Source organism: Equus caballus, chromosome 17 (assembly GCF_041296265.1).
Source record: "Equus caballus isolate H_3958 breed thoroughbred chromosome 17, TB-T2T, whole genome shotgun sequence".
Classification (NCBI taxonomy): Eukaryota; Metazoa; Chordata; class Mammalia; order Perissodactyla; family Equidae; genus Equus; species Equus caballus.
The window spans coordinates 45,534,322-45,561,812 of NC_091700.1; the positions used below are offsets into that span (position 1 = coordinate 45,534,322).

The 27,491-nt window shown below is 38.5% G+C and overlaps 1 protein-coding gene across 1 annotated transcript in view; it reads right to left on the reverse strand.

The window, feature by feature from the left end:
* The window catches only part of COG3 (component of oligomeric golgi complex 3), a 69,789-nt gene that overhangs the window by 8,398 nt on the left and 33,900 nt on the right, over positions 1 to 27,491 (reverse strand). Inside the window, exons 14-20 of the mRNA NM_001301154.2 lie at positions 23,072 to 23,177; positions 18,846 to 18,970; positions 16,017 to 16,106; positions 12,682 to 12,802; positions 10,136 to 10,224; positions 9,892 to 10,026; positions 3,189 to 3,264 (exon numbers count right to left, since the gene is read on the reverse strand). Coding sequence (NP_001288083.1) covers positions 3,189 to 3,264; positions 9,892 to 10,026; positions 10,136 to 10,224; positions 12,682 to 12,802; positions 16,017 to 16,106; positions 18,846 to 18,970; positions 23,072 to 23,177 — 742 coding nt within the window. The remainder of the gene's footprint in view (positions 1 to 3,188; positions 3,265 to 9,891; positions 10,027 to 10,135; positions 10,225 to 12,681; positions 12,803 to 16,016; positions 16,107 to 18,845; positions 18,971 to 23,071; positions 23,178 to 27,491) is intronic.

A 27,491-nucleotide genomic window follows, 5' to 3' on the forward strand; every position in this document is an offset into this window, starting at 1 on the left:
GAAATTTACCTTATGTATATACTCACAAAATATCAAGATATGTGCGTACAGGGGCATTTATTAAAGAATGTGTGGAAAGACAAAAAATAAAAATAATTTAAATATCCATTAGTAGAATTACTAAAGAAATTGTGCTATAGTGATGTATTCTATGCATTCACTAACTAGAATGGGTAGAGCTGGATATGCTGGCACAGAAAGGACTCCAAGATACAAAGTAAGTAAAAAAATCAAGGGCTATAGTATAACCTTATTTGCATAATATGTTTTAAGTCCATATGTGATAATATATACATAAATAATTTTGGGAAAGAAACCGTTAATAGTGGTTACCTTTAAGAGGACTAGTCTGGAGGTGGAGAACACAATTATTTTTCATTTTATACTTTTTCACAGTTCAAATTTTATACAACGATAAAAAAATTTTTTTTAATTGAGGAGGGTCATGGTAAAGCATGGTAAGAAAGTGCCAATGCTCTCAAGAAGAAAGAACAAACAATCCAGGAATTGCTTATTTTTCATAAAATAGAAGAAAGTTCCTTGAAGATGATTAATTCCAGTGGCTCTGGTTCTATCATCACCAATGCACTTCAGGGATCATTAAGGCAGTTTTCAGAGCCTTCATACCCAAAAGGTGTGTGTAGAGGCTAGTAAATAGAGCATCCTCTAATTCCTAAAATAGCACAATTCCCAGAGTAAACTAACAAATTGGCATCCTAATTTATAACTTGATCTCTTGTGAGTTTAGTATGAAATGACCCCCGTGAACCTGATCAAGTCTGCATGAACCAGTAATCCTGGGTTTTTAGGAGCCCAAGGCAAGTCCCTAGATTGCTCTTGATGCTCCCACCCCAAAGGCCCAAAAATCTCACTATGACATTTAAGTGTGGGCTTCTTGTATTACAGATTAAGAAAAAGCAACTCTACAGCTCTGTGCATCTAAATGGGACAGAAGATACAACAACTAGGTAAACTGAAGTGTCACTGCTATATTTGCCAAGATCCGCCTCTCTTAGAAACAAAATGGGTTAAATGAGAAAAGAGCAAGCACTGGGGCCGGCCCCGTGGCCGAGTGGTTGAGTTCGCAAGCTCTGCTTTGGTGGCCCAGGGTTTCGCTGGTTCAGATCCTGGGCACAGACACGGCACAGCTCATTGGGCCATGCTGGGGCGGCATCCTGCATGCCACAGCTGGAGGGACCCACAGCTAAAAATATGCAACTGTGTACCCGGGGGCTTTGGGGAGAAAAAGGAAAAATAAAATCTTAAAAAAAAAAGAGCAAGCCCTATTTCAATCTGTCCTTCTGTCAGCTGCCTTTCATCTACTGCTTTACTGATGACAATGCTAGTAATGCTAGTAATGCCTAAGAGCACAATACACCTAACACTGGGAGTTCTATGAGGATTCTACTTGAGAAAATGGCCCCTATTTTGAGTGAAAAAGGATCTTTCCAAAGGGGAAGAAAAATACATTAATGATGCATCCAGCTCCTGGGCTTAGCTGTACTAAATATGCCTATGCCTATTTGTTAGTTTCTACCTATTTTAAGAAAGATGTTTTGGCACCCAAGAGTTTCATTTACATAAATGTTCAAAATAAAATCAGCTTCTATTTCTAAATACAAAGCTCTATAAGTGACTGAAATCTTGAGCCAGAGCACCAGCTAATCCAAAGATGATCAGAATTCCTTCTAGAACCGAGCTGAGTTATGGCCTAAGTCTGCTTCTGACCGTGAGGGGGTCAGAATAGGTGGTTACCACCAGGCCGACCATGGTCAGAATTTCCAGTATTGTCAGTAAAGAATCTGGTTTTCTGTCTTCTGACAGAATGTACTACTGCATCGAGCACACTCTCTGTCTTTTAGTAAGATGGCAAAGATTTCAATCTCATTCACAATAAAAGGTTTAAAATAATAAAGACAACATAACATTCACTATCTCCATCACAGTAAACAAAAGGCCTAAAGCATGTTACAAAGTTTATTTGCAATAAAGCAAAACAATGCAAACCTATATTGATATCGTCAAAGTTCACATGATGAATTTTTGAAATAAAATCCTGCCTTCCTTTCAAATACAATTGATAATTCTCTGTGTTTACAGATCTTCCTAAGAGATATATAGATACTCTTTCAACGTCTTAGTTCTAGTTCAACTTCATATTAACCTGAGGCATTAATAACAATAACTGAAAATTTTAGAATGGTCTCAATTCTTTTCCCCAAAAGAAATAAATACCTGACAGACATAACATTCTTTCAATATGGAAATTCAATCACATTAAAAACCTAATTCCAGATTAGGTGCCAGACAGTCAATTTTTTATGGATGCTAAGCCAGAATCATTCTTTGGATCTCTCTCACTATGAGCAAAAAGCTTCCGCACCCCCTGGGACACAGCTTATCTGTAATTAAAACAGTGATTCTTTCACCATTTTGTCCTTTGTAGTTTCAAAGGCTCTCTATCACAATATGGGTCAGGGGAGGGCCAGAAATACCAATCTAACAGAATGACTTATTCTGGTTTAATGACAACTTAAAATATCACAAAATATACCAAAAATAACCCACAAATTTAGCTGTGATTTTAAATGTCTAATGTCTAATGCTAAATATATACACAAAAAAACCTAGCACAAAAAAACTCATTTAGGAAAGAGTAAGGCTGGGAACATCTCAAGCATATCTGCCAGAGAGTGATATTGCCTGCCAACTCCCAAATGACACTACAATTTTTGTAATCTTTTTCAAAGACTCTAAACATTAAACAGAGGATAAAACTTGTATAAAATGTGGAACAAAATAAGGTCCAACATTCCTTCATATAATACTTGAAAATACAAATATCTCTCAATATTTCATACTATCAAGCACAATATTTTCATCAAAGCTCTAACACAATGAAAAGCAGGTGTACAGAAACCAGCAGACTCAAAGTGTTTCCGTCTAAACCACATTTTATTCTTAACTGGGTATACACATATATTTAAATTTTTCCTTCCTTGGAATGCTTGTTGAAATGCAAGTAGTGCTGGCCAATTAAGACCAGTCAGCTCCAAACTACAAGTTGCATCAACCCAAGCCACAGGAGGAGCAGGAAACCAACTCCGAGCTATCAGAGCAAGGACCATATAAACGCAAATTAATCAACACGCTAACAAAAGAAGTTCCAAATAGTGAAATGTGAATACCTGGTTGTGCCCAAGGCTGCTGAGAGAGAGTATATTTGGGTCCTCCCTGACTGGCCATTGTTTTTAATGCTGAAACCTAGTGGAGGAGACAAAAAAAAGTTTCATTTCACTGATGACAAATTAAACTAGTACTGCTCTCAAAGGATACACAACACCATTTGAACCTATTAAAACATAATGATACTCAAATGTGCAACCCTATAAGAAAATGCATCATATCTCATAGTCCTTTATAACTAACAAAAGCAAAACTTCTTTTGTGATTTCAACGCATACGTTGTCTTGCAAAAAACCATACAATGTCTTGAGGCATTCTGCCTAAAACATTTCAGGGTAGGAAGACAAAAATGAAGACCTAGAAAATGTAAACACAAAACAGTCCTCTCTTTAAGTGGACTTTTATGTTAATATTATCATATATTAGAAAAAATGTCACAGCAGCAGGAATAGAACCTCCTTTACAGACATAGAGGGTCCTTTTCTTCATTGTTTCACAGGCGGAGAGAACGTTATTAAATCAAAGATTTTCAAATAGCATCAAAAGGCACACTTGACTGACCAGTGCTACAGAGACAGACGTGGAGGCTAACCTTCTGCTCATCTCCCTTTTCATTCCTCAAAGTCAATACAGAGAAGCAAAAGCAAAAAAGTACATTTGGCTGCTTGGACAAGACTGTTCTTAAGATGACAAATTATGGTGGGGCTAAACAGATTGCTAGGCACCAAAGGTCCAGGCCAGGGGCTGGCCCCATGGCCTAGTGGTTAAGTTTAGCATGCTCTGCCTCAGTGACTGGAGTTCAGTTCCCAGGCACGGACCTACAGCACTCATCAGCAGCCATGCTGTGGCAGCAACTCACATACAAAATAAAGGACGACTGGCCCAGATGTTAGCTCAGGGTGAATCTTCCAGGGGTGGGGGGGGGTGGGGAGGGGATGGCAGTGTGGGGCAGGGTGAAGGTCCAGGCCATAACCTTGGCCTCACTAGATAGTCATTAGAAAAATTTGAGCACCAACTCTTTAGATTCCCCATAAAGAAGGACACACAAATATTCAGGCAGAGGATGGGCAGAGACAGGATGTAACGTTAATTCAGATCTCTCTAGCTCTCTCCCGTTTCACGAAGTTCATATTCCTGTGCCACTCTAGGCCTTTGCTCATGCTGGCATGTGTATAAAATCACCCCTTCCCTACTGTCATTCAATTCCTCTCCATGTCTTTATTTTGTATTGTGACATGCAGCTTTTAACAGCAAATCATACATATGATTATAAATTAGACAATGCTAAAAGAAAAACAGGTTCATGTCTAGTGTACATTATCCCTGATAAGTCCCAACACAAATATATAAACATACTAATGTGTCTGCATTTACAAAGATACGAACACAGTGCTCTAAAAACTTTCTTATCCACTTAAATCTAAATTCTGGACATTTTTCCATATCTAACAGTTATGTTTTCACAGTAGCGGCTGCCTATTATTCCACTGATTATTCCAGAATTTGACCAAATTCATAATGACATATACTTAGGCTGTATATATTTATTTTTATATTAAAAATAAATACACACTTCTATTAGTTATGAGCCACATAGCCACATTTCAGTCAACAACAGACTGCATATACAATGGTGGTCCCATAAGATTACAATGGAGCTGAAAAATTCCTATCTCCTAGTGACATAGCCATTGTAACAGCGTAGTGCAACACATTACTCACATGTTTGTGATAATACTGGTGTAAACAAACCTGCTGTGAAAAAGAAGCATATAAATAAAGAAAATACTTTTGTACAGCTGTACCACGTGTTTGTATTTTAAGCTAAGTGTTATTGCAAAAGAGTCAAAAAGTTAAAAAAAAAAAAAAACTAAGACGTTTATAAAAGTAAAAAATTTACAGTAAGGGGCTGGCCGGGTGGCGTAGTGGTTAAGTTTGCACACCCCACTTTGGCAGCTGGGAGTTCACAGGCTCAGATCCCGGGCGCAGACCTAGCACTGCTGGTCAAGACACACTGTGGCGGCATCCCACATAAAATAGAGGAAGATTGGCACAGATGTTAGCTCAGTGACAATCTTCCTCAAGCAAAAAGAAGACTAGCAACAGATGTTAGCTCAGGACCAATCTTCCTCACACACAAAAAAAAGTTACAGAAAGCTAAGACATTTTTTATTGAAGAAAGAAAAATATTTTTTACAAATTTAGTGTAGCTTAAGTGTACAGTGTTGATAAAGTCTACAGCAGTGTGCAGTGATGTCCTAGCCCTCACATGCGCTCACCACTCACTCACTGACTCTCCCAGAGCAGCTTCCAGTCCTGCAAGTTCCATTCATGGTAAGCGCCCTGTACAGGTGTACTATTTTTTATCTTTTATGCCAAATTTTTGCAGTATCTTTTGTATGTTTAGATGCACAAACACTTACCACTGTGTTGCAATCACCCACAGTACTCAGCACCGTAACATGCTGTACAGGTTTGTAGCCTAGGAGCAATAATAGGCTATACCGTATAGCCTAGGCGTGTAGTGGGCTTAACCATCTGGCTTTGTGTAAGGACACTCCATGATGTTCGCACGACGACGAAATCACCTAACGACACATCTCTCTAAATGCATCCCCACCGTTCAGCGACACATGACTGTATTCCTCTCAATTTACTATCTAGATAACACACTTATCTTTAAGTCAAACCTCAAGGTGCATTTTCTTCAAAAGTATCCCCAATTAGCCCATCTTTTTTAAAAACGCTACAGGATGAACACAGACCCATTATCTCATAATGACACTGCTGTAGAAATCTTAATGTTTACATATTTTCTATTGTGATTTCCCATTAGGTTATAACTCCTTGAAAACAGAAATTAAATTTATAGGTCAAATTCTTTTACACACACTACATCAAGAAAAAAATTTAAATGTATAGTGTTGCTGAGGAAATTAATAACACTTCAGAGAGAATATTAAGAATAAACTTGTAATACTTTAGCAAATTGCTTGAAAGAAAATGAATATTGCTAAATATAAGTCTGAGTTTTTAGCATAAACTGGTCCCACCAGAGGAAAAACTGTTAGCTTAGCTATAAACTTGAAATTATACCTCCTTTAAATGCTTTCATTCAGATTTTTTGCTAAAACAAAATCTTCACTTCAAGTTTGTCATATTTTACTTATAAAACAATACTTCTGCAGCACTTATAATTACAAAGTCCTTTTACATATATGAGTTTGTCATATTTTACTTATAAAATAATACTTCAGCAGCACTTATAATTACAAAGTCCATTTACATATATGACCTCATGACATCCTTCAGGAGGGAGGAGGGATGCTATGGCTATCTCCACTGTAGAGATTAGAAACTCGAGGCTTGGAGAAATGAGTGACTTGCTACCACTTCAGTCAGGAGGCACAGAATGGGGTGTAGAGCTCTGCTTTCCTGACTGGAGATGCTACGCTCTTTCTACTGCACCCATGACCAGTCCGAGCCCTAATTAAGAGTTTGCTTCAAGCAATATTCTGTACAATGAAATTCTCGAACAATAAAAAAGTATCAACAGTTTTTGAGTTTGACGGAAAATATCTGACCCAAATGTTTTCAGTGAACCTCTACGCCCAACACTTAGAACAGGACTACACTCCGTAGGGCCATTCAATACAGTCACACGCCGCTTAACAGTAGTTCTAAGAAATGCATTGTTAGGGAATTTCATAGTTGTGCGAACACCATACAGTGCACTTACAGAAACCTAGATGGTACAGCCTACTACACACCGAGGCCATACGGTGCTAATCTCAAGGAACCACCGTCAGAGATGCAGTCAGTCACTCACTGAAACACCGTTACGCAGCACATGACTGTACTTAGGTTATTTTTCAAGGAGCAGGAAATAAAGCACGGAGCATATGTGTTCTAAAACTTATTTTATTTTTATCAAGAAATTTCATTAATTGTATCAAAAAGTCAGGAAGGATGTTGACACCAGACAAATTAAGATGTTGTAGAAAGTTTCTCTCATATAAACTGGGTCACTCTGCAAAACTTCGGGTTTTCAATCTGTGAAATGAACATGTTTTCCTTACTGCAGGTACCAGGATGTAATGAGAATAAACAAAAACGAAGCACCTCAACAAGAGCCCAAGGAAAGAGCTACAGAAACAAAACAAGCCAATTTACAGCAGGTGAAAGGGGACCAGAATCACACCTTGAGAATTTAGGCTCAAAAAGAAGTCTTCTGACAACCTAAGAATATTCTCTACACACTCATAGCTTTGTTTTTTTATGCAAACCCATAAATATTTTAAAAATCAGTCCAAACTTAGAAACAAGCCAAGGACATTCTGTTGATCAGGCTTACATCCAAATGGTAAATAGTGAGACCTACAAGCATATACCAAAGGAAAGAAAAAATACTGTTTCCTTTCTGCAGCTATGGATGCTACTTTTCTTGCAATCATTTATCAAGGTGCAAGCACTGGTTGCCTTATAAAATGCCAATTACAATAAAAGAGGCTTGAGATTCTGTACTTGCAGATTTACCTTTAAAGAAAATCATTTTTAAGTTTTTAAATCATTTATTCTGTCTCTGCTATTCAGAATACGAGTAACAGTCACCAGGTAAAGATGACAAATGATGGGTCCACAAATTTTAAGAAGTAATGTCTTAAATGATGACATATATATGTGTGAACTCTAGTGCTCACATTGTATGCCTATGCATGTGTGTGCACACGTGTCTGTGTGCCCACGTGTGTATGGTGTGTGTGTCTATCTTGGTCTCCAACTCACTCTAAGCCAACAGGACAGGGGAAGGGACCTGAATTTGGAATAAAATGACATAAAAGGGATGCTCAGCCCTCTAAGCTGTAGTATCTACTGAGTCTTTTGACTGGAAATTCAGTGAGGAGCAACGAGGGACCAGGGTTGAAAAACGAAAAATGAGGCAACTGTGAATGATCTGAGCAAGAGTAACACAGACTGAGCAGGCGGGATGGGACTGGCTTCTCAAGGACGATTCGAGGCAAGGCCTTTCCCTCACCAAACCCAGTGAGGGGAGCATAACAAGAGATGCATGAACAACTACACAGGGGCCCCTGCTACGGACATGTAGCATGTCCATGGAGAACCATGATATAATTCAGAGTTGGAATACATATTTTCTACATAAACCTCTAACATTTTTTAAAAATGTTCATAGTGTCCAGAGTCTCCCAAAATCCACAAATGCACAGCTTATATCAGATTTACCAAACTTATACTAAGGTCAACTTGGACAACTATATCAGTTAATTTTCATTCTCTTGATTTCAAGGAAACTGTCCTTTTCAAGAAAAACTCTTTAATCCTAGATTTCACTATAATCAATTTGCTTCAACTAGAAGATTCACTCTGCTGCTCTCTTACTGCAAAATATTCATCTGTGGTATTTCCCACCAGTATTAATGTGGATGTGCTCCCAAAAATACATACTATAATCTATAAGCTGGTTTTCCATGAAGACAATTTCAGTAAAAACTATGATAACTTATCTGTAAATTACAAAGTATCAATACTTGCACCATTTTTTTTTAAATCAAAACCTGGCAGGAAACATTTCCACCACCTTCTTTTTAAATTTATATGGTGGGAAAAAAAACACATACATACACACACTCCAAATAATGGATATAGACGGACTAAAATCCACTAAACAGTTAATATACTCCAACTATAAACAAAGGAGTAGCTTAAAATACTTCAACTATAAACAAAGGAGTAGTTTGTTTAACATTAACAGAAAAGCATTTGCTCTTTTGTTATTTATTATTTTTTAAAACCAATGTATTGTGTCTTTATCACAGGCTCAGGCATATTAGTGATGACAGACCCAGCAACTAGTTACTAACAGACAATTGGTTTAACTGTCTCCTGGTCGTTTCACAGACACATCTCATCTCCCCAGCTAAGACTTAGATAAATAAATTTGAATGAAAGAGTCATCATACTTCTATTTTTTTAAGATGTCCTCTAACACCAGTCGGAACAGACCTAGGCTTAATAAATGAAAGTTAATTTCAACACAAACATCTTTATGAGGTAAGTCCTTAGTAACAACACTCAAATTTTTTTTTAAATGATTAGGTTGAAAGTGGAAAATCAAAATAGCCATGATCTGATGCTTTCATTGCTAGCATTAGCCAGTTGATGGATTTCAGCTAGAAGACAGAGAAATAGTTTCTTACAAATCCATATATCTGTGATTAACAACACAATGATACGAAATCTTCAATTCTCAATTATCCACACGAAATGGAAGGGAGAAAAAGCGTGTAAAACAAAGAGGAAAATATACCACCCATTTAAGTAACAGAAAACCTTGATGGGCAGGACTGTGATTGCTGCCGTGCAGGTCCTAATCCAGGAAAAGTGAGAGTCCCAAAGCACATACAGATATCTACAATGTGGATAAACAGAACACAGCTAACCAGAGGTCTGCTATAACTAGCTTTCCAATATTTGCACTCTTTCTCTTAAAAATTAAAAACTCTGCAAGCATATCTAAAAGTCCAAACCAAAAAGCTTCCATAAAATGAAAGACAGTGACTTCCTAGATGGAATCATTAAGACTTGGGCTTACTATCCTCTGCCAGTTTTCAAAAGAGGGTAATTCAAAAGGAAATCTAGGGAAGAATTCAAAATTACTTTACCAAAATGCACCAAGGTCTATACCTTTGTCATGAACTCCTCCAGCTGCTCTACAAACAGCTTGGTCTGCTGCTGAATAAACTGCTCACAGGCCGATTTCAGATGACGGTCTACATCTTTTTTAGAGTCAAGATAATGTTCTCTTATCTCAGGAGTACCCTTAAAAAGAAGATGACAATTTCCGCCTGTTTTTATGTGCCTAGAAATTACCAGACATGTAAAGAATGTCGTTTATCTCCCACCACCAATGAAACAGACTCCTTCTCACCTCCAACAAGAACTCTATCAAGGCATTGTTGCTATTCAGCCTAAAAAATCTTGGAACAGTCATAGGGTTCAGGATTTTAAATGCTGCATCTGTGAAACAAAATTACTCATCCAGTAAACATGTACAGTTTCAACAGAAAAGCCGAGTTACTGTTTCAGCGTGTTAACATACACTAGCTCTCTATTACCACAAGGCAGGAATGGGTCCATTTTCACCAACTCACCTCCATAAACAAATGACAGTGAGATTAGTGCCAATGACGGCTACACTACCCACACATAGTTGTTTTCTAGAAGTCAGAATTGCAAAATGACTATTAGTCTCAATTATTTATTTATAGAAAAAAGTAAACATAATGGTAATCAATACCTTAAAATTTCAATGCTCTACTTTTACAATGCTAAATAGGTTTTTTAAAAAAATATTCATATACTTACCCAGCTTCTTTGGTTAAGATCCTGGCTGGCACAGAAATTTATTCATTTGAAGTGGAGTGAATAAACTAATGTGTCAGCCAGAACGAAAACACCAAAAGGACATATTTACCCCTTAACCTCCAGACTAACTAGAATCTATGCAAAGTACTAACTGAGGTCTCATTGATGTTCAAATGCAATAAGATATAACATTAGTCGTGAGAGGTGAGAGGCTTAAAAGTATAGAGAACAAGTATTATTAAGTGATAGTCAGAAAAGACCATTGCTTTGCTTTGCCAGACAAGAAAGCAAAGCATGAAATGCTTCCAACCCTGGTTTCACCACAACAGGACTTACTGCCTTGACCCTGGTCTTACTGAAAAAGAAACTCTCTATCAGACTTAGTATTCAGAGTAAAGCTTTAGTAAGCAGCTCTTCATTTCTGCTGTCTTTTCTACAAGATACCTGAAACACTGTCTGCAATAAATACATTCAATTCACCATATGGTAGGATCATAATAAGCTTCATAATGTTTTAGGGAAAACATACTTTAAACCAAAATTTGCCAAAATTTTAGGGTATTTCATTTTCTCCCACCTCGGTGAAATCTATTCTAGAACCAAGCAGCAACAAATTACGAATTAGAAAAAAAATGAAAGAAAGTAGATTGGCCCTGCTTTATCCCATCACTTAGATAAAGTAAGGACTATCAGTGCCTGGCATTGCTCAAGGCTAAGAGCGCCATTCCTACACCTCACACTGAAAGGAAAAAACAAATCTACCAGAATAGTTGGGTGATGGAAGCCTCTAAGGAGAGTAAGCTCTAAAAAAATTATGCATTCTGTGAAAGCAAAAGCCAGGAAATTTAGCTGCTGTTGAAAAGAAATCACAAAGTATATGAATAGCACACAGGCTTACTATCCAAATTCCAACACAAGCAAAAGGTATTCTCTGTGGTGGGAAGGAGAGAGATTAGGAAAAGAAAGAGAGTAAACTGTTTTAATATGGCTCACAATGAGACCACTCTGGCTCTCAGGTGAGCTAAATCAAGTTAACCATTTTATAAGCATAGTCATTAGGAAACCAACAACCTGTTACCCTTTGAAATCTTATATTTGGAGTTCTTCTGAACCACAGAATACAGAAAATAATTTGGGTGACTATTTTCTCAATTCCCCCAATACATAAGAGAGAAAAGTTCATTCATTATATAAATGGATGGCTTAAGGCATTAGAGCTTAATTCTCTTGGAAATGGTTAAGAAAAGATAAAGTTTAGATAAATTTGTAAGTAATTACGGGAAATGAGGGATATTTATGGTATATCATTAACTGCTTAAGATCAACATCTTAGAAAATAACTACTTTGATCTTTCAGACTTCATCGCTTGGTAATGCAGTCAGAGACAAATCATTAGGATGGATGAAGCATCTTTCCCAAGAAGATTCAGTGTCTATTACCAACTCAAAGACACTATCTACATGATTACTTAACAACTAGCTGACTTAATAATAATACCACTTAAGTTATTTAAGCACCTTAAGCTTACAAAAGTACTTTAACATACATTTTCATTCTTAATGATCTTGACAACCTGGTGAAGACATCATGACAAGTTGATTCTGCTCGTTTTACCTGGGATAGGGAAGCAAAAACACCCATCCAAGGATCACAAGAGCCAGGAAATGATGGCCCAGGAACAGAACCTGACTCTTTTAAACTCTAAGATAAGTACTCTTCCCATTCTACCCAACTGGCTTCCTGAATTTTCATGAGCTGACAAACTCAACTCAATGCTTGAAATCATCCCAATTAGCCGACACTCTAAGTAGTTATCATACTGGTTTTTCATTTTTTAACTGGTTATGGTAATACGTGGCAAAGTCTAAGAGAGGTAATACTGTATTATAAATTGAAATGCGGAGATATAGTTCCCTTCATAAAGAAAATACAGCAAGTTAGATGTAATTAGGATGTTGACAGCTCAGCTTAGTATAAACAAGTAACATGCTTAGCAAGCACAGCAAGCAAAACAATTGCAGATGAACATAAAATAAACCTATAACCTGTGCTGACACATTTGGTCAGGTCAAACACAACCAACTGTGCCAGCCAGGACAATGAAGTACCTCTAGTTTTCTTGAGGTCCAGGGAAATTTCCTTAATGGTGAATTCAGTGTGAAATGGAGCAATTTGTTCACGAAGAATCAAAAGGTGCTTTATTAAGAAAAGTTGTCCATCGATCTGAGTCTAAATTGTAAGACAGAAAAGTTTATCACAGACTAAATAAAAACAGGAGCACATAAAACACATATGTTATTAATCCACATTAATCTACCCAGGTTTATAGCCTTTACCCTAACTTTATGGTACCAATATTCCTTTGTTGTGCAAGGATCCCTACCCATTTAATCCATGTTAGAATTATCTAGAAAAGTCTGCTTCAAACTCTTAGTAATTCTGTCACCTGCTCTACTTAGTAAATCCAAGAAAGTAAATCAGACAAAAGGTTGTAAAGCAACACATTTAGAAAGAACAGTCAGATGCAGGCTAACATCAGCACAGAGCAGAAAGTACAGTTCAAAGTGTGAGCATGATGCTGACCTCTCAGGGCTTTCTAGTTTCTCTTCAATAACATGGCTTTCACTATTTGGTCAAAGTGGTTTCAGTCACCAGAATATCAGAAACACTACTCATATTTATATAGAAGTACAAAAGGAACCTCCAAAGGTAAACGATTTGGCGTTACCACTCTGGATTATCCTGCAGGCAGCAGAGCACTGACCACCCCCACGCCAAGCGAGAGTCGCTGCATTTTCTCTGCGCTCTCAGGACTAATCCACAGGAGTTTTGTAATTCAAGCTTAGCTCTCAAAGCTCTCACCCAACCCCACAATTGTGAATAATCCCAGCTCTCATTTCAGAAGACTCTGTATATTCACAACAGGAAGGCTGTGACTGCTCCTGCTTGCTGCTACTCAAGATAGAATCTTACCGTGAAAATATTTCTAATGAAATTACACTACATTAGGAAAAGAATAAACTTGTCCTTCAGTAAACAATATAAGCTTTCAAGGGCTTATTAAACAAAGTGAGTCCTTTCTGGTCTCTCTCCCCTCCTTCTAAATAAACACATACTCAATATAGAAATATGACTTATTTGACAGACCCTCACTTTGTACTCTGGAACACAGAGCATCACATAAGTAGGAAATGCTATACATTTTGAATATTGCTCTATTTTTAAAAGAACTAACAATTCCAATGGGCAAAAATAATATAATATAGATTTAATTTACTTTACTGAAGCTGATGCGATCCAGCAAATACTATCATGTTAGTTTACCTATAGTCTAGGTGCTCGATTTAAGTAGGTAAGACCAATTTCTTGCCTTAAAGGACTCTCTCAGACTTTAAGCCATTTTCACTGATGACTTTTTAAAAACTTGAAAGCAAAAGTACCCGAACTCAGCCACGAAAATAAATTAGCTAACTGTTATCAAATTGAGGGCTTCCTCATACATACTTATTAAACCCCTTAGTATATGTAGGAAACAGAATTAGATAAAAGAGGATGGCCTTACAGGCAATAAGGGCAAAAGACTGAATAATCAAAAGGCTCTTCACTCCTCCCTTTAAAAAGAGGACAGGGGCTGGCCCAGTGGTGCAGCAGTTAAGTTCACATGCTCCGCTTCAGAGGCCCAGGGTTCGCGGCTTTGGATCCTGGGTGCAGACCCATGCACTGCTTAACAAGCCATGCTGTGGTAGGAGTCCCACATAAAAATAGAGGAAGATGGGCACAGATGTTAGCTCAGGGCCAATCTTCCTCAGCAAAAAGAGGAGGACTGGCATTGGATTAGCTCAGGGCTAATCTTCCTCCAAAAAAAAAAATAGGACAGTGGTTGAGGCCAGCCCCATGGCAAAGTGGTTAAGTCCGGCATACTCTGCTTCCATGGCCTGGGGTTCACGGGTTTGATCCCAGGTGTGGAGCTACACCACTCAAGTCATGTCGTGGCAGCATCCCACATACAAAATAGAAGAAGAGTGGCACAGATGTTAGCTCAGAGCTAATCTTCCTCAAGCAAAAAGAAAAAGATTGGCAATGGATGTTAGCTCAGAACAAAACTTCCTCACCAAAGAAAAGAGGACAGTGGCACAAGAGGATGTAAGCTTATGAACTTTTTTTTAATTAGGTCATTTTTTCCCTCCTGATAATCTAAGAAATACATGTTCACTGTAGAAAATCTGGAAAATAAAAAGTGTAGGGAAAATAAGGAAAAATCATCCATAGTCACCCAAAAGCTTTCACCATTATATTTTTTTAATGTATATATTCATTACATAGTTGAAGTCATAGTGTATGATTTCTATCATGCTTTTTTTGCCTTAACATATTTCAGTTAAATTTTATTTTCATTTTTAAAAACTTAATGGCTAATATTCCACTATATAAAATATGTCATAATTTACTTAACCATTTCCCTAATATTAGACACATTTCCTAATTTTAACTACTATAAAAAATGTGAGAGCTCAGACTTGGAAATACTTTAAAACTTAAATATGCCCATCTGTAACTTAACTTTCCCTCCTCTTCCAGTACCCATACCAAAATTTCATTTTAACTCTTTATTCCATGAATATGAAAATACAGTGGTCACAAAGACAGAACTTTTCTAGCAAGAGGGTCCCAAATTCTTTTCTAAGTTTTTTTTTTTAATTTATCTAAAACCTTTAAGTTTGAAATCAAGTTTTTAAATCTGGAAATCCACAAAGGTTCATGAGGTTTGAACATTCTAAGCAGCAAAGAAATTGTGGCTGGAAACAGCCCCCACAGCTCCCTCCCTGGAGGCAACAGGACTTTCAGTGCAGAGTTAAACAGAGCAACACTTTCGACCACACTGTACTTCCTGAAAAAATATCAGGGGCCATGGGAGAAGCACGTGCCAGCAGCCTCCAGCCCCAGACCCCTTCCTGATTAAAAACTCTAAGTCACAAAGTCAGGGCAACTACTTCTAGTCACAAAACCCACGTGCCACAAGTGCTTGTCTTCCAAATTGACTGCCTGATTTCCTCCACGTGAGGCTATTCACCTATTTAAAACATTATTGTAGGGATGATTATAAATTGCTATGTTTCCTTGAAAAAACTGTTTCGGTATTCCAGGGAAACAGCAGTTCACTACCTCCCCAGTTGCTAAGGCTGTAACAAGAAATCTTTATCCTGCAGAATTTACAACCTAAGTACCATTTTTGGTACTTTAGCAAAGTTGGAAGTCTCCTTTAGTAGTCTCTATTTAGCACTATAATGAAATACTAGCTTCTCTCAAAGGACCTTAAAATTAAACCATATTAAACGAACAAATCCTACCGTCAAAATGGCTTTATATTTCTGCGCCTATAAATAAATGCCATATTCCACAATACTATTATAGGTAATAGATTTCACCTAACACTTCATCAAACCTTGTTTTTGCTGATAGACTCTGATGCTCCAAGTAACGAGTGAATGCAGGCAGACAAGGCTTCCTGTGATAATCCTTGAAACACTGCCCTCTGGTGAAATAAAAGAGAAACATCATCCTTTAGCGTCTCAAAAAACAACAAAAAAAGAAAAACGGTAGGCTGTGAGTGCAGCAAACAATGCTTGCTTGCTTGCTTGCCCTCATCCAACGGATTAGTTTATTACTGGCCATATTCCTCCTGGAGCTTCCTATTCCCATGCAACTTTTCTAGACCAACACATAGTTTCCTAATTTGCATCTCTCCAAACACTCGTGTGACCCTTCAAGAATATTTCCTGAGCGTTTATTTCACGGCAGGCTGTTAGATGCTGAAGTACACTGGTGGGTGCACAGGCAGACGTGGTTCTAATCTCACATAGCGCTCACTCCAGCAAGATCTCATGTTGTAGGCTGTTTTTCTTTTTTTTTTTTTTTTAAAGATTTTATTTTTTTCTGTTTTCTCCCCAAAGCCCCTCAGTACATAGTTGTATATTCTTTTTTTGTTGTAGGTCCTTCTAGTTGTGGCATGTGGGACGCTGCCTCAGCGTGGTTTGATGAGCAGTGCCATGTCCGCGCCCAGGATTCGAACTAACGAAACACTGGGCCGCCTGCAGCGGAGAGCGCGAACTTAACCACTCGGCCACGGGGCCAGCCCCTGTAGGCTGTTTTTTAAATCTATAAAATCAAATTTAAAACAAATCCTCAGTAAATCCACTTTTAAAAATTGAGCCTAAGTAATTAATCAGTATTGCATTAGAAGATTCACGCACATGGCTCTTCACCACGGTATTATTTAAAACAGCAAAAAACTGGAAATTCTTTAAATGTTCAATGATGAGCAAGGGGGCTGACAAATAAAATACTATTAAATCTAAATTATAGAACACTCTGCATGAAATCCAGGAATGCTGAAGGACGTGGTGAAATTCTTATTAAATATAATTAAGTGAAAACAAAATCAGGTTACAAATAGTGTGTGAAGTATGATTCCTAATTTACTTCTGCCATTTCCATAGCTTACTGGAGGTGTGGCATGTTGGTCTGGGCAGGGACTCCTGGCAGTCCCCTTGCTTCCCTCTCTGCCTTCAATCCACCCAAGATGGAACTGATATAGATGAGTATGAGCAAAATATTTATTATTAGGCCATAGTCCTGGGCCCTGGTTTCATACTTGATGTTATTCTCTTTTTGTACTGCTTTTCTCTCATTTGCTTCCCTTGAGGCTACTACAGTAAGAAGAGATTAGGGCTGCCTCTTGCTAGGTCAGTGACCCTGCCTTAGGAAGACCAGAGATGGGCAGCTTAGACTAAGGCCCTCTCTTTCCCTGCTCAGCCTTAATATGTTTGTCATTGGATTTGTCTTTCCTCACCTTTGATGGGGAAGATCAAGAGGGATAAGATTTGGATATAAGCTGGGTGAAAAAAGAATAGGCAGGCCTAGGGCATAAAATAAAAAGAGAGTGACATCTTAGGCCTACCCACCATTTGGCTAAAACCCCTGTTAAGTACTTTAGAGGCTTCACTAGGGTCTGTGATGACAACGGGTTCTATGTGGAATATGCCCCCTGCATATTTCCCTTGGTATCCTGGCTCCACTCTAGGAAGCTTCTGAATCCCAGCCTAATACCATCATTCAATACACCTACTGGGGAACGTGGGGAAGAAGAGATGCCAGTGTCCAAACCTCCCTCTGGAAGAGATCTCATCAGCTGGGCAAAAAGGCTGAGACATCTAACTCTGTAGATGTGATCTGGCCTCACCCCTCAGAGTCTCAGAACTGGGCAAAAAGCATTTTCCGGATGAATTTCAAAATCTCCAAGTACAAACTCCAGTACCTATGCAGTTTAAAACAGACAGCAAGTAGCGTGCACTCTACTGAACCAATGAAATAACTCTGCGACTTTGTTTAGCCCCTAGGACTCTGAGGTACAAAGCATCTCCATAGTGGGAGAAGATATGCGTACACTCCTTTTGAACTGCTTTTGGCACCTGGACAATTAACTACATGACTGCTGTATATAATCATTTCTCTCTTTATATGCTGTTTATGTTGTAACAAATTAATTTTTAAAAAGTGAATTAAAATGACTGGATTTTATAAACTACTTTGGTTCAGCAGCAAACCACTAACAGCAAATAAATGTAGACAACCTGATCTTTCAAGGATTGATAATCTTATCATTAAACTGAAATGTTTAAAATAACTTTGTTACCTGAAATCAATGCATAGTGTCAGCTGTTGCTTAAAAATAAAGTACTGCTAATTTCAGCAAATAACTAAAATTAGTCCATGGTTAGAAACATATAATATTAATACTACTTGTTAAGAATGTTGATTTAAATTGAGTGCAAAATTAAAGTATTTGCATTTAATGCTAAATCTATATGATGCCAGTGTGACACTAAACAGATTACTTCACCTTTCTGCATGTCTTTTTCTTTATCTATAAATTAAAAAGATTAATCAGTAGTTTTAAACGTATTTGGGGTCATAAACCCCTATGAGAAGCAATGAAAGCTATAGCCCTTTTCTTCAGAAAGACACAAATACAAACATACGTACACAATTTTACACCCAATTTCAAGGTGTTCACAGACTCCCCAAAGTCCATTAGTGGATTCTAAGGGTCAACAGAATTGATCTTAAACTTATCTCTGTATCTAAAAATCATGATCCTAATCTAATATCAAACAAGATACTATATCAAGATCTTAAAATAAAATTAAAATTAAAATTTTCAAGTAAAAGAGCAAGCAATTTACAGAAAAGATACAAAAATTTACACACGTACGTCTATGCATCTATACAATTTGGAGAGACAAACAAGGGTTCTTCGAACTGTAGGATACCACATTCCATGAAGATCAGCTGGAGAAATTGTGGTCTGAGGTCTAGGATTGGGCGAGTCTGGTGAACCTAAAAACCAAATGGAAAAGACTTATTTCACACACATGGAAGTGTGTCTTACTTGCACAGCAACTATAAACTGTTTGTTCTCGTTAGCTATCACTAGCTGGAGGCATCCATTTTTTCTAGCCTCACCTTTAAGGCCATAAGAACCCTAAATCAGTGACGGGTGGGATTTAACACAAGTGAGAATGCACAAGAATACGTACATATAGACACTCCAGCCTCATATATAGGCTCAACCCAAAATGCTTTTCCCAAACTGTGATCAATAATCTTTATGGAATAAATGAACAGTGTACATATGTTACAGAACACCGTGAAGCCATTAAAAAGGAGAAAGATCTATATGTAGTCACATGGAAGCAAGTGGGAGCCAATGGAGGTGGGCGGGGGGACGACAAGAACACAATGCAATGTTAAACAGGAAGATTATCAAAGCTGGTTTGCCTGACAGCCTGCCTTCCACGCTCTGAGCTACATCACTTACAGGCCTACTTAGTATATACTCAATTCCCAAGTGAGCAGAGCTGTACCCTCCTCCCTCCAAGACAGGTCAGAAACTCTAGCAAGTGTGAAGAGCAGCAGGCGGGGAGCCTGGCTGAGCAGAGACACGTTTGTAAGGCAAGCAGAAACACTTCAAGTCAAGGGACCAGAGTTCAAATGAGCCATGAAAGTGGAGCTAGGATAATACTTTGGGACAAGAGGGAATACTGAAATGTGGAATGGGTATTAGAGGACATTATTAAATTTTTTAGTGTGATAATGGTTTATGTTATATAAGAGATGTCCTCCTTTTTTGGACAGATGCTGAAATACTCAAGGGTAAAGTGGCAATGATGTCAATAATTTACCTCAAAATTATTAGCAAAGGAATCTATGTATATATAATGTGGAAAATGTTAAGTCCTGAATCTAGGTGGTGGGTACCAATGTTCGTCGTCCACTATATCATTCTTTCTACTTTTCTGCATATTTGAAATTTTTTCAGTAATAAAAAAATAAAAGTATAGCCAAGCAAAACATAATTCCTTAAAAAGAGCTAGATCTGCACATGCTTAGAAGGAGGCCTGGAGGTTGTGGAGTAGATTTATAGGAAAAAGGAAAGAGGGGAATATTGAGGGCTAGTGCTTTCATTTTCTAGTTCAGTAAGGTTAATTTTTTTTCAAAAGCATGTAATACTTGTATAATTTTTAAAGCTCTTCCATAAGGCCTTACTTTAAAATATCTGCCTACTTTATTGAAGTTTCTTAAAAAGAATAAACTAGACAAATTATAATAAGGAATACTTAGGTTAAGTTATCTATAGTTTTGCTAAGGATTATGGTATTGGCAGGATCCCACCTTCAAAATAAAGAGACAAAAATGTAACCCCAAATAAAAGTTTAGTGAAACAAATTAAGTACTTTAAAGTCAGAAGTCAGCTTCTTTGTTCATTTTTTCACTTTCCTGTGAAAAACAGTTAACAGCGAAAACAGCTGACTGGGGTGAAGTTAACGTACACAACAAGCCAGCAAAAGGCAGGTGCCTCCTGGCTGCCTCTCCTGGCACAGCAAACCCACTACCACGGCTCATCCCTCGGCCTCCTGCGGTCTTCCTCCGCCTCCCTCTGTGAGCCTCACGCTCCCCTGACTGGCTCTACCGGAAAATACACTGTGCTTTTGAAGATACTGATAACGGGCCTCTTCACAGAATGGCACCTCCACCAATCTGCCCTGGCACTTACTTCCACCACACGAACATCGCCCCATTTAAAGCCCTGACCTCTGGAGGCTCCTCATGTTCTCACTTCCGACACACCCTGGAAGCAGGAAAAGTGATCATATTCTTTTTTTGCTTCCCTTGCCACCTGACTCAGAGTCTTGCTTTCCATCCCAAATTCCATCAGCATTCTGAATACCATCAACAACGACATGGATGACCTACATGGTTGTCCCTGACCTTCTCAGCTCCAAACAACTTCACTTTCATCCCTGTACCCCCTACCCCACAGACAGATTTTCTTATGACTTTCTTTCAGAACTACTTTCTTACTACTTTCTACAGACTTTCTTATTACTCCAAACTTTCCACCTCTTAATTATTAAATCTAAGAAGCCCACTCTCTGACCACAATGTCCTCGTGATTTTCCACTTCTCACCTTTTTACTCAAACTACATTGCCAACCCCGTCTCCTCTGGGTTCAATCACCCCATCCCCAAGCTTACTTCTGACCTCTCTGGCGCCTCTTTATCAGTCAGCCCAGAACATTCCCCTAGCTCCATGTGCTCCTAATGCCAGCAGCTGCTAAGGTTCTCTCCTCAGATTCCTGCTCTTATCGCTCTACTCTCTGTCCTGGGGAGATCTTATACTAGCCCAAAGCACCAACTACTCCTCCATCTTTATCTCTAAACCAATCCTCATCTTTATGGCTCTAGAGCAGTGCTGTCCAATAGAAACAATGTGAGCCACAAACGTGACACATTAAAATGCCACATTAAAAAAAGTAAAAAGAAACCAGCGGAATTAATTTTAATATATTTTATTTAACCCAATATATCCAAAATATCATTAGTTTAACATGTAATCAATATAAAAATTACTAATAAGATATTTTCCAATCTTTCTTTCATACTAAGTCTTTGAGATTTGGTGTGCACTTACACACTCACGGCACATTTGGACTAGCCACGTTTCACACACTGAGTGGCTACCACATTGGACAGCATAGCTCCAGACCAACATAATATAGATCCTCTCAGCTATTCCACGTGGACCTTACTCAATCTTCCTTAGCCACTACCTCTAGTGTGTCATCAAATTCTATTGATTCAAACTTCTAACCCTCATTATATACTTCTCTCCATTCCCCCATCAATGCCCTGGTTCAAACCAGCTTTATCTTTAAAATGGAAAAACACAACAACTTCCTAACTAGTTTCTATAGATCTGCCAACAATACCTAATTGTTATGCCAGGCATGGGTTAAAGAATAGGCTTTATTGGGGAAAGGGAAAATGTACAAGGCCAGGGTTGGCAAGAGAGAAATGCACTCTAGTCTCTCTAATAACTCTTGAAGAGGTTAACTAGGACCCAGGTAGATACTAGAAACAAGAGGACATGCGTTCTATTTCAGAGGAGGAAATTTCAAGAACCCCTGTGGGTCTGTCTTGCTACAAAGAAAGCATGATAAAATGGCTTTGTCAGATGGGGAACATCGAGGCTGTTTGGCAGTTTGGATTTTGGGTACCAATTGTTATAGAGTTGACTCAGAATACCCAATGATGCTCTAAACCTGGGGTTTTAGGGGCAGCTAGGGCTCTTTAAAGCCGTGGAGCTGCAGTACCCTCCACTCCCAGTCAGTCTCATGGGGAGCTGAGCTTTAGTGTCACCCTTACAGCTGAGGGGTGAGAAGAGGAGATGGCCTACTTCTCAGTTAGCTTGTTGTCTAGATAACTCATGAGTATCCAGTGTGATTTTTAGACAATGTTACTCCTCGCATAGCATGCACCCTAGTCCAAGCTATCCCATACATTTCTGTCAATATTTTATCCCAGTCCTAGGCACTCAATACACTTACAAAATGCAAATCTGGTGGTACAATTATGCCAATACACTATATTACCTAGAAGTTCAAAGTTCATGAGACTGTCACCTGACACCTATCACAATCTGGCCTGTTTCACTTGCTCCTTCCCTACAAATAACCCACGCCCAAACACACCAAACCACTTGACCTCCCCAAAGCAACCACAGTCTTCCATTCCTGCATGCTTTCCTCCATGCTATTCTATCTTAAACAACCTCACTTTACCTGGTTCTCTCATACTCATCTTTATAACACTACAGCTTTCAGACACCACATCTCTCACTGAGCCTGCCTTCCCGCACTCAAAGCTCATCTCCCTTCATAATTCTGATGCCCTTCTTCCATGGTCCAAAAGTGCCCTGTGCATACCCTTAGCATGTCACCAGTGAACTATATGTGTGGCTTGTCAATCTCCACCCACTCAAGTGTGAGCTCCTCAAAGGCACAAGCTGTTTTTCATGGCTGGGACATGGCAAGTCCTCAATAAAAAAGTTCATTAAATGAATGAAAACAAGTTAGGAGTTAAAATATCATAACATACCAGATTTTGTTAGATTATTAGACTCTGCTTCTTCTAACCGAACATCTGAAAATGCAGCTTCTGAAGGTACCTTCTTCTGTTCATCTTTTAAACTCTGTGCAATTTGCTGTAGAGAAATCAGAAGGAACGTCAAAGTGTGGTTTTCAGCTGTGTTTGGCAATATGAACACATTCTTTCTATAAAGTAAAAAAAAAAACTAATTACTAAATAGATGGACTAATTAAGAGAACTACACCAAAATAACACATGGAAACGAAAAAGTTAAATTTACAGTAGAGTGTCTCTATTCTCAAAAAGACATATACAAGGCTTGTATACAAATATACAAGGCTCACATAAGAAGCTTAATTTTCTTTTTTTTTTTTTAAAGATTTTATTTTTTTTCCTTTTTCTCCCCAAAGCCCCCCGGTACATAGTTGTATGTTCTTCGTTGTGGGTCCTTCTAGTTGTGGCATGTGGGACGCTACCTCAGCATGGCTTGATGAGCAGTGCCATGTCCGCGCCCAGGATTCGAACCAATGAAACACTGGGCCACCTGCAGCGGAGCGCGCAAACTTAACCACTCCGCCACGGGGCCAGCCCCAGAAGCTTAATTTTCAACTTTACGTTTAGAAACAAAGTATTCAAATTTAAGAAGGATACATTCTGAAAGTCAGAAATGCTTTTATCAAATAACTGGCCAATCCAAACAACAGGTTTTCTCTTTACGTGAGAATAGCTGCAGTATGCTATTTTTTAAATAGACTTTTTTAAATTAATTTACAGACTAAGATTATTTAACTCCTCTTCACTGCCGAAAGAACATGTCAAATGGGGGCCAGCCCGGTGGCACCGTGGTTAAATTTGCACATTCCACTTTGGCGGACAGGGGTTCACGGGTTTGGATCCCAGGTGCAGACCTACACACCACTCATCAAGCCATGCTGTGGTGGCATCCCAAATACAAAATAGAAGAAGACTGGCAGAGATATTAGCTCAGGGACAATCTTCCTTGAGTGAAAAGAAGACTGGCAATAAACATTAGCTCAGGGCTAATCTTTCTCACAAAAAAAAAAGAAAAAGAATATCATCAAATATACAAAGGTCACTAACTGCTAAGTTAGTAATGATAATCTCACTAATTTACATTGGTTATAAAGGTGGAAATAGACAGAAAGGAAAGCCTAACAGACACTAACTACTGCCAAAAAGAACAGCCAGAGAACTACTTAGGAGACTCCATACCACCCAGGCCAGTCCTCTCATTCTGTATGTAGAAACAAGAAAGTACAGCTAATCCCAAAATGGCAGAGATGTCACAGCCAGATCACCTTGTACCCCGATTCCTCACCAAAGAAAAACAAAGCAAGTATATTTACTGGAGTGGTACCATTAAACCTAAAGGTCTACACAAGAAAGCATCCAGGATACTGGCCATGTGATGAGTGAATAAACATACTAAATGTATCACTAAATTACACTGGGGGTGAAGGGGCGTACAGCAAACTTTATCACCTAGCATCCTATCAGAACTATTAAAATGAGCATTCTATTTATAATATACAAACTAATATCCATAAAGAAGTCAAAGAAAGGAGCAGAGAAAGGGGAGAAAGCACAATGCCCTAGACTGGGCTGAGAAACACATCTAGTCTTCATCATATCCATTCTGTGGCCTTCAGAGCCAAGGTAACTTCTGCAAAGTACCCATCTTCTCCCTAGAATTATTAACAATACCCAGACACCGAAAGAATTCCCATTATGAGCCTGCAAAATAATAAAAGCTGGACAATAAACAGCCGCCACACTACATGCCCTACCTACCACATTTCTGATCCCTGCAAGGCTGATTTACATACTATAAAAAAGCACTATACAAGTAACTAAAATAACTATCCAAAGTATAATGAATTTAAACAGCAGTCAGAAGAATAGAGGAAAGTTTAGGAGAACATTCTTAAAACAACAGGTAAGGGCTGGTATATTTCAAGCCTGTTATCTTTAAAACAAACATACCTATTACTACACACTTATCAGTCTAGGCACCGAAGCATGTTAGCTTAAAATGCTGGTGAGGATGTGGAGCAACAGGAATGGGTTAGAATACATACTATGTTTCCGTGCTTTGCCAGCTGAGAGGACTCAGCAGCACCAACACCCCACAGCAATGAGCACATTTAGCACCCAAATCTTGGTTTCTAATACCATTCTCCAATAAAAAGAGCCAAGACTCCTGAAGAAACGGCTGATTCTAGGGCTGAGGAAGGAAATAGACAAAATGAGCCTGGAGCATTTTGCAGTGCCAGAAAATAAGAAAGCGCTCAAAAATAAAACCCCTACATTAAGGTGGTATGTCAAAAGGACACAGGAACCAACTGAAAAAGCTCCCAATGGCCAAATCTGGAATTATTTGAGCAAAAAAATAAAGTAGCAGTGGACCCAAAGTATAAAAACAAATATTCAGGGGCCGCCCTGTGGCTGAGTGGTTAAGTTCACGTGCTCTGCTTCGGCGGCCCAGGGTTTTGCCGGTTCTAATCCTGGGCGTGGACATGGCACTGCTCATCAAGCCACACTGAGGCAGCATCCCACATGCCACAACTAGAGAACCCACAACTAACAATACACAACTATGTACCAGGGGCCTTTGGGAGAAAAAGGAAAAATAACATCTTTAAAAATATATATATATATTCATAAGTCCATACTAATATCAATAAATGATTGAATAAATAAACAAATGGGGGGAAAATAAACAAGTCTCCCTTGCAAAAAAAGTCCAAACAATTTATGTAGATATTTTGCCCTCAAGGAAGTAGCGTAACTCCCCACTCTTTACGTATGGGCTGCACAAAGGACTTCCTTCCAAAGAGGACAGTATGGAAAAGGGGGAAAACAGTAACTACGGTGGAGAAACCTGACACTGTTACCTCAGCTAGGTGATCAAGGTCAATATCAACAGTAATAAGTCATGTTGAGACTATATACCCTTGACATCATGTGTTGAAAATGGTACTTTAACCTATGGTTTTCCTCCCCAAAACCCCTAACACCAGTCTAATGATGAGGAAAACATCAGACAAATTCCAGTAGAGGGGACATCCTACAAAATACTTGACTAGTTCTCCTCAAAAACATTAACATCAGCAAAAACAAGGAAAGTCTGAGAAAATGTCACAGCCAAGAGGAGCCTAAGAAGACACAAAAAATAAATGTAATGTGGTACTGTAAATGGGATCCTGCAACAGAAAAGACATTAGATAAAAACTAAGGATATCTGAATAAACTATAGATTTTAGTTAATACCAATGTACCATTACTGGTTCATTAACTGTGGGAAATGTACCATACAAATATAAGATGTTAATTAACAGGAAACGGGGTGCAGGACACATGGGAACTCTGTACTATCCCCTCAATTTTCCTACAAATCTAAAACTTCTCTAAAAAATAAAATCCATTAAAAAAAAGAAAAGAAAATCAGGATGCATGGTATCCAGGAGAAGCAGTCTAAAGAAAAACAAGATAATACCTGAGCCACATTTGATAACTTAACAACAAGAACCACCACTTGGTGACAAAAGGGATGTTGATGAATATAGGATACATCTATGAAGAAACGGACTTTTCTTCTATGTATTTCTTCTATGTATTTTTTATAGACAAATAGATTTAAGTCTACCAACACTCCTGCTGTAAACTGTTGATAATTAAGCAAGAATAGTTTATAAACCTAGCAAAATTAGATTAAAATGTTAGAAACATGTGATGACTTAGCAAATTATTTCAGGGGACATTTTCAAATTCACTAGCACCAAAATTTCCTTTGGAACTTTTCAAATAAAATAACCAGGTTACAGATAATCTTTACCCTACTACTTTTATAAATGTATTTTTACGGGCCAGCCCTGTGACAGAGTGGTCGGGTTCACATGCTCCACCTCAGCAGCCCTGGGTTCACAGGTTTGACCCCGGGGGTGGACCTGCCCATTGCTCGTCAGGCCATGCTGTGGTGGCGTCCCATGCACGGAGTAGAGGAAGAATGGCACAGATGTTAGTTCAGGGTCAATCTTCCTCAAGGAAAAGGAGGAAGATGGGCAACAGATGTTAACTCAAGGCCAATCTTCCTCACCAAAAAGAAAAGTATTTTTATTTTAAATATTTTTCCAAACAAACTAGATCAAGTAATTTTTTGTTGTTGTTGTTAGGAAGATGGGCCCTGAGCTAACATCTGTTGCCAATATTCCTTTTTGGTTTTTTCTCCCCAAAGCCCCAGTACATAGTTGTATATCCCAGTTACAAGTCATTCTAGTTCTTCTATGTGGGATGCCACCACAGCATGGCCTGAAGAGCAGTGTGTAGGTCCGCACCCAGGATCCAAATAGCAAACCGCAGACCGCCAAAGCAGAGCGCACAAACTTAACCACTCAGCCAGGGGGACAGC